Source organism: Engraulis encrasicolus, chromosome 9 (assembly GCF_034702125.1).
Source record: "Engraulis encrasicolus isolate BLACKSEA-1 chromosome 9, IST_EnEncr_1.0, whole genome shotgun sequence".
Classification (NCBI taxonomy): Eukaryota; Metazoa; Chordata; class Actinopteri; order Clupeiformes; family Engraulidae; genus Engraulis; species Engraulis encrasicolus.
In genome coordinates this window covers 40,353,875-40,372,015 of record NC_085865.1, presented here as the reverse complement: position 1 = coordinate 40,372,015, position 18,141 = coordinate 40,353,875, and the positions used below count along the sequence as shown (strand labels likewise).

General features: G+C 46.7%; 1 protein-coding gene across 2 annotated transcripts in view; it reads right to left on the bottom strand.

Annotated features, from left to right (window-relative positions):
* epc1a (enhancer of polycomb homolog 1 (Drosophila) a) overlaps nt 1-18,141 on the bottom strand; it is a 56,450-nt gene that overhangs the window by 13,339 nt on the left and 24,970 nt on the right. For both annotated transcript variants that reach the window (XM_063207154.1, XM_063207153.1), the window contains 3 exons: nt 7,343-7,502; nt 761-906; nt 146-352 (listed from right to left, as the gene is read on the bottom strand). In XM_063207154.1, the coding sequence (XP_063063224.1) occupies nt 146-352; nt 761-906; nt 7,343-7,442 (453 nt within the window). In that variant the 5' untranslated portion in view covers nt 7,443-7,502. The remainder of the gene's footprint in view (nt 1-145; nt 353-760; nt 907-7,342; nt 7,503-18,141) is intronic.

The following is an 18,141-nucleotide window of genomic DNA, read 5'->3' as shown; positions in this document are numbered from 1 at the left end:
CACACAGTGCGTGCGTGCATGCGTCTTGCTTACGCATGTGCAGGGCACCCACCTTCTCTGTACAGAACAGGGGACGTGTGTGTGAGCATTGGATGTGGGTGACGGCATGCGTGCGTGCGTACGAGAGCTTGTGCAGGCCACCCACCTTTCGCGTCTGCATCTTCTCTGTGCGTCTGCGGAAGGCCACGTAGGGGTCGTTGGTGCTGGAGCCGTCCCTCTTCTCCTGCTTGACGGTGGGGATGAGGGAGCCGCTGCTGCAGCCTCTCCGCTTGCGGCTCCAGTACTCGTACACCTCCTGGATCAAAGCGTCGTCCTCCTTCAGCAGCAGCTTCGCCTCCTGCAGCGTCACCAGCTACGGAACAAGACATTTCATTTGGTTTACACATCTGGTACCGGAGTTTTTAATTTGGTTCTTACTTCTTTTGTGAACAATCAAACCAGGACTGCAACTCTTCTCAGTTTCTCTGTTAGCCAGTTAGCAACCAACAGATTTCCAGTTTAACAAACATTCGCTCTCTGTGAGGAGGGGCAAAATGCTAAGCACCCAATCATGTGAGCGCCTTTTTTGAGTGACAGCAGTTTCCAAACAATCAGAGGTTGCAGAGGGAGCCTCAGCTGCGCACACAGACCTGAATGTTTGCATACAATAAACAAGAAACCTAAGCATCATATCTATGCAGGTATGTATTATACCTATTTACAGAGCTTACACATCCCATTCCCAGCATCTGCTATTGTGTGTACTATGTGGCTGCTGTACCTGCTGCCCACTGCCCTTCTCCAGCCGCTCGATCATCTCCTCGAACTGCATGGCCCCCAGCTCCATCCTCTTCTGCAGCTGCTGCATACATGCCTCGTCCTCCGAGTCCAGGTCATAGTCCGGCTGCTCCGCATCCAAGCTGAAGGCTGAGGGGAACACACACGGGGAGACAGGGGAAGAGGGGTCACATATTATTGATGTGATCACACTTAGGCTCACATACATCTCCCCATTCCTCACACACTCACGGTTACACATTGATGAAATCACACTTAGAGGCTTACATACATCTCTCCTCCTAACTCTCTCTCACATGCTCTCACACAGACACAAGCAGAAGGCTGAGGGAACACGCAGAGAGGGAGAGGTGGTCACCTACTGAAGCAATCACACTATTGCACACATTCACGGACAGGTGGCCAGTCACTTAGAAGCAGTGTCCAGGCAGTAGCCCAGCTGCTCCTCATGCAAGCTGAAGGCTGGTCATGCACATATCGGGAGGGGACGGGTGAGGACGCACAAATGCTCCTACTCATGCACACACGCACATGCTACTTAAAGGGGTATGCCACTATTTTGGGGCTTAATACAGTTTAAATCGTTGGCCAGGGTTTATAAAGGTGCTAAAGAGTCTTATTTTTCATGTTAAGCCTTGTCTTGCTTTAAGACAAGTTAAAAGAGGGAATATGTCGCTAAGCTAGTGAAAGTCAATGGATCCGTGTAGCATGCTACAATATAATTTTAACTTTACTTAACTTTAACGTGGCATACCTCTTTAACGTCCTTCCAGACTGATATTTACTATACATGGGGGAATGTAGTCATACAGTTGCTCCCGCACACATGCATTCTCTTTCCCTACCAATTTCTCTCCCCTTCACATCCACCCTCCCCGACTGCTCCACATCCAGACTGAACAATGGGACGCAGAAGAGTCGGGGGCAGGTGGATACACAAATGGTGACGCCCACTTACTCCCCTCAACCCCCTCCCCCACACACACACCTAGTCATTTATCATGCCATCCCTGTCAAACAAACACATTGCGAGTGCGCTGAAGCGTGATGGCAGCTACTTCAAACTGGGGAGGGGCAGTCACGCATGCAGTCACCGTCACTCACTCAGTGGCAGGCACAAATCACATACAAATGCTGGCACTCTCAGTCTCTCCGAAGACACTATAGGAGGTGCAGGAGCAGATGCTGCTCTGCATTCAGGCTGAGACAGACAGACAGCGAAAGGCAGGGGAAGACAGGAGAATGGTCACACACAACTGCTGGCACACACACACAATACATAAATGCAAACACACTCGCTCACACACAAATGCAAACACACATTTTCTTGTACACACTTCCAAACACAGAGAGGAAAGGTGGTCATACGCAAAGACAGGCACACTGTCTCACATGCACACACTTTCACTCTTGCTTACACACAGACACACACACACACACTTTCACTCTTGCTTACACACAGACACACTCTCTTGCTCACCCTCCCACAAACAGATAGGAATGGTGGTCACACACAACTGTAATCCCTCTCGCTCACACATAGTTGAGGTTAGATAGTGGTCAATCACATACTCACCCCCCCCCCTAATCGACAATTAAAATAATCGTTAGTTGCAGCCCTAGACTCTACGCATTATTCCTCAGCTTACAGGTGCATCACAGTGGGACAGACATCACTGGAAAGATGAGGCTGGAGCACACTGCAGCTTACTTTTCAAGACTTCATTCTATGTACACACCTGACTAACTTTTTTGAGTCCGAAGAAGAAGGTGTAGCAACACCTAATGTTAGTCAGGTGTGTGCACACTCAGCCACACACATACACACACACACACACACACGAGGTTGCGCTAGACTTTTTCACAGTCCGTCATTTTGACGGACAGGGTCGAAAAAAATCCGTCATCGCTTATTTTTTTAATTCTCCACCTGGTTTCTCAATGTGGGGGTCGCGACCCCGCACGAGAACAACACATGCGCAATTGCGGCCAACATAGAGTAAACCGCTGTGAATACACCCCCTTTCACTCGACATTCATTCTCCAACTTCGAGGATGGAGTCAATTTTGCTGTACACTTCTCTCTCTGCCTCCCTCATTGCACTGTTGAAAAAGCTGCAGATATCTCTCATGACGCACGTCTGATTCAGTGTTCAGCGCTATGGTCACCACAAGCACTTTTTTAAAAGACGCGTGCAGGGCTTTATCCAACAGCTGTCCGTCACTCGTTTTGCTCTGATTAATGCACCGATTGTAATATACAGGCGCAGTGTTAAATAACATTCGCGTTGGACTTCACATGCACGATGGAAAGGACAGCCGTCTTGAAGCAGAAAGGTGTAGCCCAGACAGTAGATAAAGGCGCTGAAGCCTACATCAGGAAGACAACCAGATTTCGCAAACCTTTGTTGAAAAATGTCAGCGACGGTAAAGGGAGCCTCTCCATACGCAGCCCCATCGGCTTATTTGTTGGCTCTGGGAGCGCGGTAAAGTTGTCTGAATAAAAACATATATCGCCTATAATGAGTGAACCAGCTATCGAAATGAGAGAAGGTTAGCCGTTTCTGGCAACGTTTGCCAAGTTGTAAGTTTCGTTGCCTGGTAATATTTAGGTTCTTGAATATCCGTCGTTTTTATTAGTTAATGTCCTGAAGCCGTTTTAGACCTGCGTTGCCTTTGAGTGAATGTTCTGGCTAGCAAACGTGCTATTCGCATAGGCCTATTTGTTTCATGCGAGGAGTTATGAAAGAATGCTTCTATGAAGGGCCATAGAGGGACAACTTAGTCATTGGCAGAAAATCAGATAGTCGGTAAATGTAGTAGGCCTAGGTCTACACTTAGTTCTGAATCTTAAAGGAAGGGAAGGGAAGATCATTATGCACACACAGGAAGAACTCACTAAGTCCCTTGCTCAAACAGTCAAGAGACACATACCCTGGCACCTCACAAGCACACTCCCGCCCTCTCTTACACGCACACACTTCCTCCCACACATACACTCCCTCACACACTCCCTCACACTCGCACACACACACACACACACACACACACACACACACACACACACACACACACACACACACACACACACTATACGCATTCGGCGTGACGTGTGACGTGTGCGTTACACCCTTTTTTGGGGGGAAAACATTGGGGAGGAAGCCAGTGCAAGTCAATTGGTGGTATTGGGAAAGAATTAACGAAAGACAAAGACCTGTAGACTAGTGTTGCTCACGCTCAACATGCCGAAAACGTGTTGTATTGCCGGCTGTTCAAATAATAGTCCATGCTTCAGCCACGGCTGTTTGGCTATGTGTTCATTTAGGCTAGCCGATGTAGCACGTAATTTATGAGCCATTCGGTTTGTTTTCCCCTAAAAAGGCGCGTAACGCACATACACAAGCAAAGTACCCAAAAGGCCATAATGCGTATTCCACAGTCCCACTGAGCTACCGTCATACACTCCTCTGACCACTTCTAACACTGGTTGCATAACCACTGACAGGAAGAGTAGTGGTGACCATCAAATTCCCCACTGAACCACATCCACGAAAAAAAATATAATTTGAAAGATTTCCATCCAGCCATAAGCGTATCCATCCATCAGTCCATCCATCCAGACATCTTTAAGTTATCCGGTCCTGTCAACCTCCACAACAATAACACTAGGCCTCAGGAGCATTTAGACCTCAGGAGCAGACTGCTTGCGGTCTGGGCAAGGAGAGGGGAGAAAAAAAATCCCCAGCCTGCTTCCACTAGCCTGATTATCATCGATGTTCAAATCTCTTCGAGACTTGGTCTGACCAAGAGCATAACAATTAACGTTTCCCAAACGGCATGGTTGACCTGCCTCCCTTGGTTTGCTTATGGTTGTTTGCTTATCCACAAAGTGGGAGGAGTTCCCGTATTTGCAGGAACGCAGAAAGTACTTGCATTGCTCTTGACCTGACTAGTTGCAACGCTGAAAGTATTGAGTCACTAGGAGGGCACAGCCTGGCTAGGCTTCCACATCCTGGGCTGCAGCACTGCCCCATCTGCTGCTAAATAAATGCATGAACCTTTCGCAGACAGACACAATTAGAAACTGGACCAGACACTTAACACACACACAGCGCGTATACAGAGTTCCTCTCCTCCTCCGGAAGTTACTGGAGCCCCCAGTGTGGTCTCGCTTAAAGAATAGCTATTTCAACTTGCAGTTGTAATGCTCACACTAACCTGGACTTGTCAGTACCAGATGTTTTTTTTTTCTTTTCTTCTTCACCCTTTTCCGAGATCCTGGTCATTGTAATGGGGGCAGCGGTTTGTTTACATTTAAAAAAAAAAAAACATTTTTTATTTATTCCCAAAAACATCCAAAAGGTTATGCAACATCAGCAGACAACTAGCAAACAGTGGTACCTTTTGGGAAAATATTTGGAGTAGAACTATGTTAATTAAAAAAAAAAATGTAAACAAACGCTGCCCCATTAGAATAGCTCATATCTCGGAGAGGGCTGAGCCGGAAAATGTGGCATCACCGGGTACTGACAAGTCAAGGGTAGCGTGAGCAATACAACAGCATATTGAAATTGACTGAAGTGGTCCTTTAAGACCCCCCCACATGCACACCACAGCAAATTCCTTGATGGCTGTGCTTACAGGTACAGTTCATCCTTCAGCAGTCATCGCAGAACATTTCCACATTAACAAAGTGTCACACCCAGATTATGCCAAGAAACTCGCACTGCTAAGAGACACATTTGCACAGGCAGACAGACTCATGCATGTGTGCACCTTGAATAAACGACTTTGTGAATCAGCGCAAAGACATTTTCCTACTTCTCAGACGACAGAAAGAGGAATGCTTTCCTGCTCTATGCTGTCCCTCAGAGAGAGAGAGAGAGAGAGAGAGAGACAGCACAAGAAAAAGGAGAGCGAGGGAGACTCCGAAACTAGAGCAGACAGAATACATCAGCTCTAGTCCCCCTTGGGGGGCACGGACACACACACACACACTTTATGAGTGCCAGAATAAATGTTTCAGACAGCGCGGTCTCATTGTATTGTAGATTTGATAAATATTCTATGTCCAAAACGCATCCACTTGACAGACACACTGATTTTAGCACTTTCTGACCATTTATTTGTTCAAATCTTAACAGAACAGAACTGAGATGCCTGTAAGAGAATCCAACAGAGAAATGCCTCTACCTCATCCTCACACAGGCTGGAGCATGACAAAGCACCACATGCCAAAACACCTGTCGTAATTTATCCATCAACATACACACTACACACTAATCTCTCCCTCGGACAAATCTGTATCCTTCCAACAAGTCCCAAATAACTAGAAGCACTCAGAGTGCAAACCTCCGCCAAGGCTATGGGGTAACACCTATTTTTGTGGTGTTTTGTTTAACACTTATTTTTGTGGAGTTAGAAACTGGAAATAAACATTCCGGGATCCAGATCACCACCAAAATTCAATCGCTTCTTCCTTTTGTCATTTCCAACAACTCCACAAAATGTCAGGAAACTCCGTTCATAATCGAGTTATCCTGCTGACAGACAGACAGACAAACCAACACAACCGAAAACAACCTCCTTGGCAGAGGTAAAAAGGTCAGCACAAGCTTGATGCTTGCTGACATTTCAGCTAAAAACGTACTGCATGTGCACACACGCAACTTGCACATACAGACACACTACAATGTGATGAACTAATGCATTTGTGCAGACATGGGCTACATGCCAACTGACACACACATGAAATCCCACATGGTGTGATATAATATCACACAAACACAGGCCAACAGCAACACACAGACAGACGTAATGGGTGTGTGCGCGCAAACGTTTGTTGATACGCACGTGTACATGTGCACACCCTTGCATGCTCATACACAGTTACTGCCCTATGGTGAACTAACACAGGCCAATAGCAACACACAGACAGACGTGTGTGTGTGTGTGTGTGGTGTGTGTGTGTGTGTGTGCGTGCGTTATATACACGTGTGCATCTGCACACCCATGCATGTTCATACGCGGAACTGACTCATGGTGCATGCGGATGACGTAACCATAACAACCACCCTGTACCTTAATAACTAAGTCGTTTTGGACAAAACCCGCCGCAACTACATGTAGTGTAATGGAATGTAAACGTCTAACACACACACACACACACACACACACACACACACACACACACACACACACACACACACACACACACACACACACACACACACACACACGATGGATGGTATGACAACCACAGGTATACCACTCACCCACCCCCACAGCCATACCAATATAGACTGCTGACGCTAGATGGTGTGAAGATACAATGCAAACATATACCAGTACGCACTCACACACACCATTATGGTGTACTCTGGGGTACCCTCTTCTCGACAGCCAAGTTGCCTTATGCAATGCAAATGTCCTCACAATGGATGTGGGAGAAGGGCCTGGCCCCAAGCACAATGCAACTCTGCCGCGCACACACACACACACCAAGATGTGGTACTCTGATGCACTCTTGCCAGCTAAGCGTAATGCAATGTAAATGTGTACTCACGCTGGATGTGTATGAGCTGCTTTGGCATCTTGAAGTCCCCGGGGTAGAGGGAGTCGTAGTAGGGGATGTTGCTCTCGGCCTCGGGCACGGGGATCACCATGCTGTCCCGCTTCTCCCCATACACCTGCTGCGCCGAGATGGCCCTCTGGAGATGGTGCTCCTATTGGGGACACAGGAAGGAATACACACATTAGTGCCAGAATAAAGGGTGAACGCACGCACACACCAGACTACAGGTCAACACACACACATTGACATCGCAAAGATGGTCCTCTGGAGATGGTGCTCCTATTGGGGACACAGGAGTTAAGTTAATACACACATTTAGTGCCACACTACAGATCGCAGAGTTCTAGGTCAACAAGCAAACACAGACGCCGAGATGGCCCTCTGGAGGTCGTGCTGCTAATAGGGAGGGACACAGGAATGAGTGACACACGTGTGCCACTCTACAGGTAGGGATGCACCGATACACATTTTTTCACTTCCGATCCGATCCCGATATCTAAATTTCGATATCTGCCGATACCGATACTACTCCGATCCAATACCAAAACCTCATATATGCATGAATTTCAACTTGAGGTAGGCCCAAGATGACTATTTGGTCAGAAAAGGAAGTCAGAAGAACAGGAAACCAATTCATAAGTGAAAGTATCAAGTACAAAAGTAGCAATCCCATCCTGAAAACTAATATGCAAGTGTTATGACTTCAAATTAACATTACACTTGTCCTTTGAAAATTCCGATACTTTGAGAAAATTCCGATCCGATCCGATATCTGAAAATATGTTGATATCTGAACCCGATACCGATACACCGATACCGATATCCCATCCCTACAGTGCGCGCACACGCGCACACACAAGGGTACAGGTCAACACACACATTAGTGCCAAGCTACAGGTCAACAACACACATTCGTGCCAAGCTACAGGTCAACACACACACACACACATCTGGAGACTATGTGGGACACAGACTACAGGTTAACACAAATTCATTCTGACATTAAGGAGATCGCCCTATGAAATGGTGCTCTGATACATGACAATATTAATATATACACACAGAGCCAGGGTACAGGTCAACACACATACATGTCCGGAGACGGCGCTCCTTTTGGGGGACGCAGGAAATACACACATAAAATTAGTACCAGAGTACAGGTCAACACACACACACAGCAGAGATTGCCGCCTGGAGACAGCACTCCTTTGGAGGTCGTAGTGCTATTGAATAAGGACAAAACTAACATTACACACACACACACACACACACACACACACACACACACACACACACACACACACACACACACACACACACACACACACGCGCCAGGGTACAGGTCATAACATACTAGCAAATAGAAATGGCCAAGATGGCGCTTCTAGACCTAGGAAATGCTCCCAGGGAAATACTAGTTGCTGCCAGGGTACAGGTCAGCACGCACACGCTCACACACACAGTCATGGGAGGCACACACTAAATGTCAACTCAGCATTCACACACACAAACTCGACTGACCAGAAGCAGAACACCCCATCCAGTGACACAGGCACACACACACACACACAGAGACAGACACACACAGAGACAGACAGACAGACAGACAGACACACAGGGATAGAAATATCAGCATTGATATACACGGCAGGCATACAGGCACAGGAACAGGTCAATACACGCATACAAATGGGCCATACAATGCTCACGCACGCGTACACTCATGTACAGGACAGAGCATAATAAGTAACTTAGGTTGCACACTGAGCAATGCTGCTTCTCTCAGTTATCTGACTTGATAAAAAAAGTTTTCGACCATAGATTTTCATCAGGTACCTAGCCTAGTAAACTAGCCCCACTCGCCAGCGGCCAAAATCATTTTTGCCTGCGAGTGGGTCTAGCCTCGGACAATTCATCAGGCACTGAAACTGGCAGACCGATCACAGCGCAGGAGATTTGTTTTGAATCTTTGGATGCTGGGTTTTGGCCAGGGTGTTGGCCTATAGGCACAGACATGGTTTGAAAAACAGGTCGTTCCCATCAAAAGGTCTCATTGATCAGGGCCAGACTAAATATTCACATTTAATCTCACATTTAGTCTGGCTTGCCAGGCTACTAGGTACCTCTGCTACAGGTCAACACATACACTAAATGTCAACTGAGCATTCGCACACACGAACTCTACTGCCCGGAAACAGGCACACCCCATCCATATGGGACGGACGGGCAGACGGACGCACACACACACACGGTTGTCGTGTATAGGAATAATATTTCTAGCACCAAGCATGACACGTGCAGAGAAATAGGCCATACAATGCTTGTGCACACCCCCCCTAACGTGCAGGTCAGTGCATAATTAATAACTCTGGTTTAGAGGTGCACCGAAAATTTGGCCGCAGAAAATATTCGGCCGAAAACGCAAAAAAAAAAAGACACTTTCGGTTTTCCTCCGAAAGCCAATTGAGTGGCCGAATCGGAGGCCGAATAGAAAATGAATTAAACTAATAGAAAATGAATTAAACTAATTTCAGTTCTACTGTAACATTGAAAGACACACTTCAAATACACACTTGTTTTTTTCAAAAGCATGTGTAAACATTTATTCTAAGACATAGATTTGAGCAATACTTAAAAAAAAACCTAACTTTTGGTAACTTAACGGAATTGTAGTACCGGTATTTGGTTTCGGTTTCGGTATTCGGCCAAGTGATTAATTATTATCCGGTTTCGGCCACAAATTTCCATTTCGGTGCACCTCTATCAAACAAAATTAGACAATCCGCATAATTCAGTGTAGATGTCCACCAGGTTCATCTACAACAGGTCAACAGACACACACACTATGTTAAGCTTACATATCAGCTTATGCCTCTGGACAGACGGACGGACAGATGGAGGGGGCATACACACACACACACCTCAGCTCAAGGGTACAAGTCGGCAGTCACACCCTACCAGGCCAATATAGACTGCTATATAGTGCAATCAAAATCACACTCACAGTAGCTCCGGGGTTAGCACAAATCCATAACACACACATACACACACCTCAAGGATAGATCAGCATGCATACAGAGCTCCAATAGAAATCAATTCCACACCAGTGTAACACCCATGATACAATGGGCACAAGCCCAATCTATTTATTTCTATAAGAAACACACAGAGTTGAGTTCCCACTCCAAGTCAAATTTGAGCTGTTCTTTGTCTAAATGTAAACATGCAAACACAACGCATTTCTAACAAATACATGAAGTTTTGACTCTCACTGTGCGCAATGGCACCAAAGCACGTCTCTCCCCCCCCCAAGTTGCATGGCTTCACAATGTGTACTCTCTCCCATATTCCATGACTGAATAAACCTCTACTGAATTTCCATGATATTCCAGGAATTCAATGACTCGCAAGAACCGCATCAACCATTTCATTCCACTCCAGCACAGCGTTAGGGGTGCACCAAGACAAGAGTTGCTAATGTGGCGCATTCAGAAGTTTAGGTACAAACTTTCTGCAAGGAATCTGCACACTGCAACCGTATCGAGATGAGTCGAGTGCCCAACAGAAGAGCAAGAATCATGGCCAGTCATGAGTAGGGCTGGGTAAAATAATCGATTCAATCGATAATCGATCGATATCATTTAAAATTCACATAATCGATTCACAGGGCACAAAATCGATTTTTTTGCTCTTTTTCTTTTTGTTCTTTTTGTTTCATTTAGGTCTATGGAAAATACCCAGTAGGTATTAGTCAATTAGGCCTAGGCCTACTTATTACAAATATGCAATCTGTTAACACTGTCAAGCCACAGCCCTTTGACATTTTTATATAAAAATAGGCAACAGCATCTTTTGGGGGAAATCCTTGCACCAAAAAGGGAACGGATTGAATCGATTCGGAGTGAATCGAATCGAATCGTGATTAATCGATTCAAAACCCTCAGAATCGAAATCGAATCGATACAGGAACATAGCTACAATACCCAGCCCTAGTCACGAGTGAGTAAGCGTCACACTTGTAGCCCAAAGTTTGCCACTTCGACTCCCGACCCGCCAGGTTGGTGGGGGGAGTAATTAACCAGTGCTCTCCCTCATCCTCCTCCATGACTGAGGTACCCTGAGCATGGTACCGTCTCGTCGCACTGCTCCCTTTTGGATGCCATTGGCCTTGGGGGCTGTCCCCTTCCACGGGTGAGGCATGAATGCAATTTCATTTGTTGTGTGCAGTGAACACTGTGTGCTGTGGAGTGCAGTGTTGTAATGACAACAGGAGTTGGCAGTTTCCCAATTTGGTCACAGTAGCAGTTTTACATATTGTATACAGTTATCAAAGCATCAGTACCGCTAAGGTCAACACACGTAGCCTACTGCGTACCTACAATGGGGGAAAAAAGCAAGAAATATTTGAAATCAAAACATTACAGTGACCAATCTAACAGCAGAAGTTCCCACACCTATTTTCAGGCTTTATGACTGGGCAAAACGCCCAGGATTTTTGAACACCGCCCACACCCACATGCATATGTCAACACTACATAAAGCATGCATCTTGGTGCAAGAGGCAGCCCACAAACTGGATACTGTGATCAAAATGACGTTGACAACTGAATTAACAGGCAAGACAAGATTCTGTGCATACATACTATGGATGTAAAGCACAGTGATCAAGCACATGAATGAAGCCATTGCCAACTTGGAGGAACACATTTGATGTAAAGCCTTAGAATGTGGCTCTGGGCCCCAAAATAAATGAAGTTGGGTTGGGGGTCACAAAAAGTCCACATCTTGTGGCATGTCTACATAAACGCAAAAATGTGTGGAGGGAGAGTTCCATTGAAGGATCCAAGGAGAAAGCAAGACAGAATGCGAGAGCATACTTACTACAGACAGGCAGAGAGACAGAGATGGACACAGAAAGAAATGGAGAGGCACACACAGAGACAGACCGAAACAGACACACAGAGGATGGAAGAGAGACATTGATGCACGCACGCACACACACGCTCTTCAGCCAGTTCACACCTCCACTGAGTCATCAGTTTCGGTGGGCTGCCAAAGGCACGCCAGAGTGAGTAGGAGCTATCGCCGCCGTTGCTAAGTCCCCAAGGGACCACTAGCACACAGTTCTGATGAATTTTATTCAGCTCTACGCTAGCTTCCGCTTCACACCCACAAAGCCACAGCCACAGTAGTCCATCACACGCAGCCCCACGACACACACACACACACAGACCCCACAACACACACACACACACACACACACCACAACACACACACACAGCCCCACAACACATACACACACACACACACACAGCCCCACAACACATACACACACACACACACACAGCCCCACAACACACACACACACAGCCCCACAACACACACACACACACACACACACGCAGCCCCACAACACACACACGCAGCCCCACAACACACACACGCGCGCGCGCAGCCCCACAACACACACACGCAGCCCCACAACACACACACACACACACACACGCAGCCCCACAACACACACACACACACACACGCACGCAGCCCCACAACACACACACACACACACACACACACGCAGCCCCACAACACACACACACACACACGCAGCCCCACAACACACACACACACACACACGCGCAGCCCCACAACACACACACACACACGCAGCCCCACAACACACACACACACGCACAGCCCCACAACACACACGCACACACACACGCAGCCCCACAACACACACACACGCAGCCCCACAACACACACACACACACACGCAGCCCCACAACACACACACACACGCAGCCCCACAACACACACACACGCAGCCCCACAACACACACACACGCAGCCCCACAACACACACACACACGCAGCCCCACAACACACACACACACGCAGCCCCACAACACACACACACACGCAGCCCCACAACACACACACACACGCAGCCCCACAACACACACACACACACGCAGCCCCACAACACACACACACGCACGCAGCCCCACAACACACACACACGCACGCAGCCCCACAACACACACACACGCACGCAGCCCCACAACACACACACACGCACACGCAGCCCCACAACACACACACGCACACGCAGCCCCACAACACACACACACACACACACACACACACACAGCCCCACAACACACACACACAGCCCCACAACACACACACACACACAGCCCCACAACACACACACACACAGCCCCACAACACACACACACACACAGCCCCACAACACACACACACACACACAGCCCCACAACACACACACACACACACAGCCCCACAACACACACACAGCCCCACAACACACACACACAGCCCCACAACACACAGCCCCACAACACACACACACACACACAGCCCCACAACACACACACACACACAGCCCCACAACACACACACACACACACACACACAGCCCCACAACACACACACACACACACACACACAGCCCCACAACACACACACACACACAGCCCCACAACACACACACACACACACACAGCCCCACAACACACACACACACACAGCCCCACAACACACACACACACACACAGCCCCACAACACACACACACACACACAGCCCCACAACACACACACACACACACAGCCCCACAACACACACACACACAGCCCCACAACACACACACACACACACAGCCCCACAACACACACAGCCCCACAACACACACACATACACAGCCCCACAACACACACACACAGCCCCACAACACACACACACACACAGCCCCACAACACACACAGCCCCACAACACACACACACACAGCCCCACAACACACACACACACAGCCCCACAACACACACACACACAGCCCCACAACACACACACAGCCCCACAACACACACACAGCCCCACAACACACACGGCATCTCGCCTTTGAGCAGTTGTATGAAAATCGAAATCTGTCATCAAGCTGTAAAGAGGTAACCCCAGAGTCACGCAAGCCTGCTCACTAGCTACAGCATACACCACAGAGGAACCCAAATGCAGCCCAGGTTAAAGGATTTATCCGGAGTTGGAACAAATTTGCCTGTTTTTTGCATGTTTGGGATGAAATACAGTCACTCTAGAGCAAAATCAAGGCAAAAGGATGCGTTTTGAGAAAGTTTGATAATATCACGTTAGCCTCGTTAGCCATATCAGCTATGCAATATGAAAGATGCGGGCATCGTTTTTCGGCGGTTACACACATTTCAAAAACACAACATTTTAAAGTCTTGCACAGCTCAAAACAACGTCACACTTACCTCGTAATATGTTGAGGGTATCCACACATAAACCGAAGTGTCCAAAGCCCTTCATGTATTCTTGAAAGGTCTGCAGAATGTGTTTTGTGAAGCTACTACCTTGACAATATCTACAATTACGGCCATGAAACTATTTGACACAAAAGTCCACAAAGGAGATTGCCGAGTGCGTCGCACCATCAGCTGTGGTTACTCGCTATGGAAATAATCATAGCTGATGGTGCGACGCACTCGGCAATCTACTTGGTGGGCTTTAGTGTCAAATAGTTGTCTTGACCGTAATTTAGATATTCTCAAGGTAGTAGCTTCACAAAACACATTCTGCAGACCTTTCAAGAATACACGAAGGACTTTGGACACTTCGGTTTATGTGTGGATACCCTCAACATATTACGAGGTAAGTGTGACGTTGTTTTGAGTTGTGCAAGACTTTAAAATGTTGTGTTTTTGAAATGTGTGTAACCGCCGAAAAACGATGCCCGCATCTTTCATATTGCATAGCTGATATGGCTAACGAGGCTAACGTGATATTATCAAACTTTCTCAAAACGCATCCTTTTGCCTTGATTTTGCTCTAGAGTGACTGTATTTCATCCCAAACATGCAAAAAACAGGCAAATTTGTTCCAACTCCGGATAAATCCTTTAAGGGCAAACGTACATACAGCTCCAGGCCTTCTTATTAGAATACCATGAAAAAGTTGATTTATTTCCATAATTCCATCAATAATGTTAAACTGTCATGGATTGTAGATTCATGGCCCAGTTTTTTAACTATTCCAATCATTATTTTTTTTTCTTTTTATATATGTTGGCCTTCCAGCTCATAAAACCCATGAATTGGGGAATTCGCATTATTAGAATATTGTTATAAAATCACATTTTTCTTCATCAAAATTCGGGTCACATTAAATCAGTTGAAATTTGGTACTTTCTACATAACATGCAATGGTCAATACTTGGTTAGGACATTCTCTGTCTTCATAATGGCCATGATGCGTTTAACATTGAAGTCAATGGCAAAAACAGTGCATGGGAGTTATGGAAGCCCAGATATCCTTGATGCTTTGCTGTCAGCTGTTCTTGTTTGTTGACCTGGTACCCCACACTTCACTCTTCAATATACCCTGTAGATTTCCATGCCACGTTTTGGCGCTAGCTCACCAGTTTAATTCTAAATAACCAGAAATGAAACCCCATTGAAAATGAATGGGGTTTAATTTCTGTTGAGTTAGAATTAAACTGGTGCGTTAACACCAAAACGTGGCATGGAAATCTTCGGGTATATTGAAGAGGGAAGTGTGGGGCACCAGGTCAACAAACAAGAGTCAAAGCTTTGTTGTTATTATTGTGGTGTGGGAGTGCAGTACTGTTTACAACTCCCACCCCTCCCCCCCTTGGCTTACATCCTGCAGGTGTGAGAATGAGGGTCAGCTGCCACACAGCAGGGGTATAGAAATGACCACATCACCTCCCTCACACTTCAGCCTGCATGCAGATGCGGTGACCAACTGTGCCTTTCTCTAACCTGCTCCTGTGCCAATATGCTTTCCACAGGGCTTGGAATGGAAAATGGAATGGAGAATGAAGCTTACGAATGGAGAATAGAGTGTTGTACAAAAATAAAACCATTTAAAACGGTTAAGCTTAACCTGCTCTTGTTCAAAGTCTACTTGCAGCATACCATAGGCCGCTTGTCATTCTGTGTAATCAAAACCCAAGAAGTTAATATTACAGAGGAAAATTAAACAAATTAAAAGTGGCCCGTTACGGTACCGTAAGTGACAAGTACACCACTAGCTGTGTTCATTTTTTTCTGACGTTATACCACCATTACTCCATCTCCTCCACTAAAATTCGATTGGAAACAAACGAACAAACAAACAAAAACAGTAGCTCAAAGCCTGAGCCCCCAAACAGCACATCATGCTCAAAGAAAGGGGAATGAATAGTCAGTCATAGCAAACTGAAACTGCACACAGTCCCACTACACACAGTATTTCCAGCACGCTGCAATGATGATGAAATCATGTTGCACAACAGAACTGGCTCTGGCAAAAACCCTCCAGGGGCGTCAATTTCATGAGAAACAGAGCCCCAAGGCGGTCTCCAGCCCTCAATGCGTGTGTGTGCGTGCGCGCGCGTGTGTGTAATGTACTGTGTCCAGCAACGTCTCACATATGTGCAAGCAGGCCATGTTGGTTTTGTGCGTCTTGGATAGTATGTAACTGCAGGACACTTGTTCAGAAATGAAACTTCCACAACACAGACACACAATGACTTGACCTTTGAATCAACTACCTTGTGAATACAGGGGTGCATTTCTGGAAAACTTAGTTGTTAGCAGTTAGCAACGGGAAACTGCATTGTAACCAACAAAGTAGGTAACATCGTTAGCAACTACCCATTTCAGAAATGCACCCCAGACCAGTAAAAACAGCAAGGAGCGCAAGCCAATTACAAGGAGCAGGAGAGGACGGAGGCAACTTGAATAACACAGCACAAGTTGTGGTACATTAATAAAAATGGTGAAGTAGGGGCGGTGTGGCACAGTGCGCTAAGCCCCACCACATCTGGGCTTGCATGCCCATGGGGACACAGGTTTGAGTCTGGCAGCTGACCCGAGTCATATGCTAATCCTACCCTGTCTCTCCCTCACACCCTGTCTCCATCTTCAACTCTCTAAATGAAAGCTAAAATGGGCGCACACACACACACACACACACACACCTAGTGAGCTATTAAAATACAAGACAGAGCATAGGATAACACAGGACTGCAAGGTCCTCACACTGCCAATGAGTGGTGTGTTAACAAAAGGGTGATTGTTGCTTTGCCGCGATGATGCAATACTGGTGATCTACCTGGTTAACTCATTAGCCAGACATAAGATGCAAGACAACTACATGGAGACAAATGACAAAAAAAACTGTACACAGAATGGTATACGACTGCATGGTACATGTCTTTTATTCATTAAAAATATGTGGCATGTTAGTTTCGAGGCTAAAGCTAGCTTTGTCATGATTGTGGTGGCTGTGCTGGTGAGGTTCTGTGATGTGCTTGCTACTGCAAACCACATGTGCAAATGAATGAAAACGAACATGCGCACGCACACACACAAAAGGAGTGCCGCTGGAAGAGGTCATGCAGGGTGTGACTAGACAGGGGTTAGGGAGAACATAGGCTTGTGGACTTTAACCCATCTATGCATCTTATCCGACATTTTTTTCTCTGATTGCCCGAGAGTGAACCCACCACAACACCCACACAGAGATCAGTGACTAGTCTTGAAGAGCCGCAACCTCTGCCTGTGGTCAGGAGATAGGGAGAGTGTGGGTGTGGGAGTTGTAGTCTACATGGTAATGGCTGTATCTCAGCTCAGTTAGGACTCTCCACCAACTTATCTTGTGCACACCAGAAAAATGAGAGTTTATGTCGACAACAGGAGTTTCAGTGCTTTTGCGTGCCTGTTGCAGACGATAGAAACTGAGAG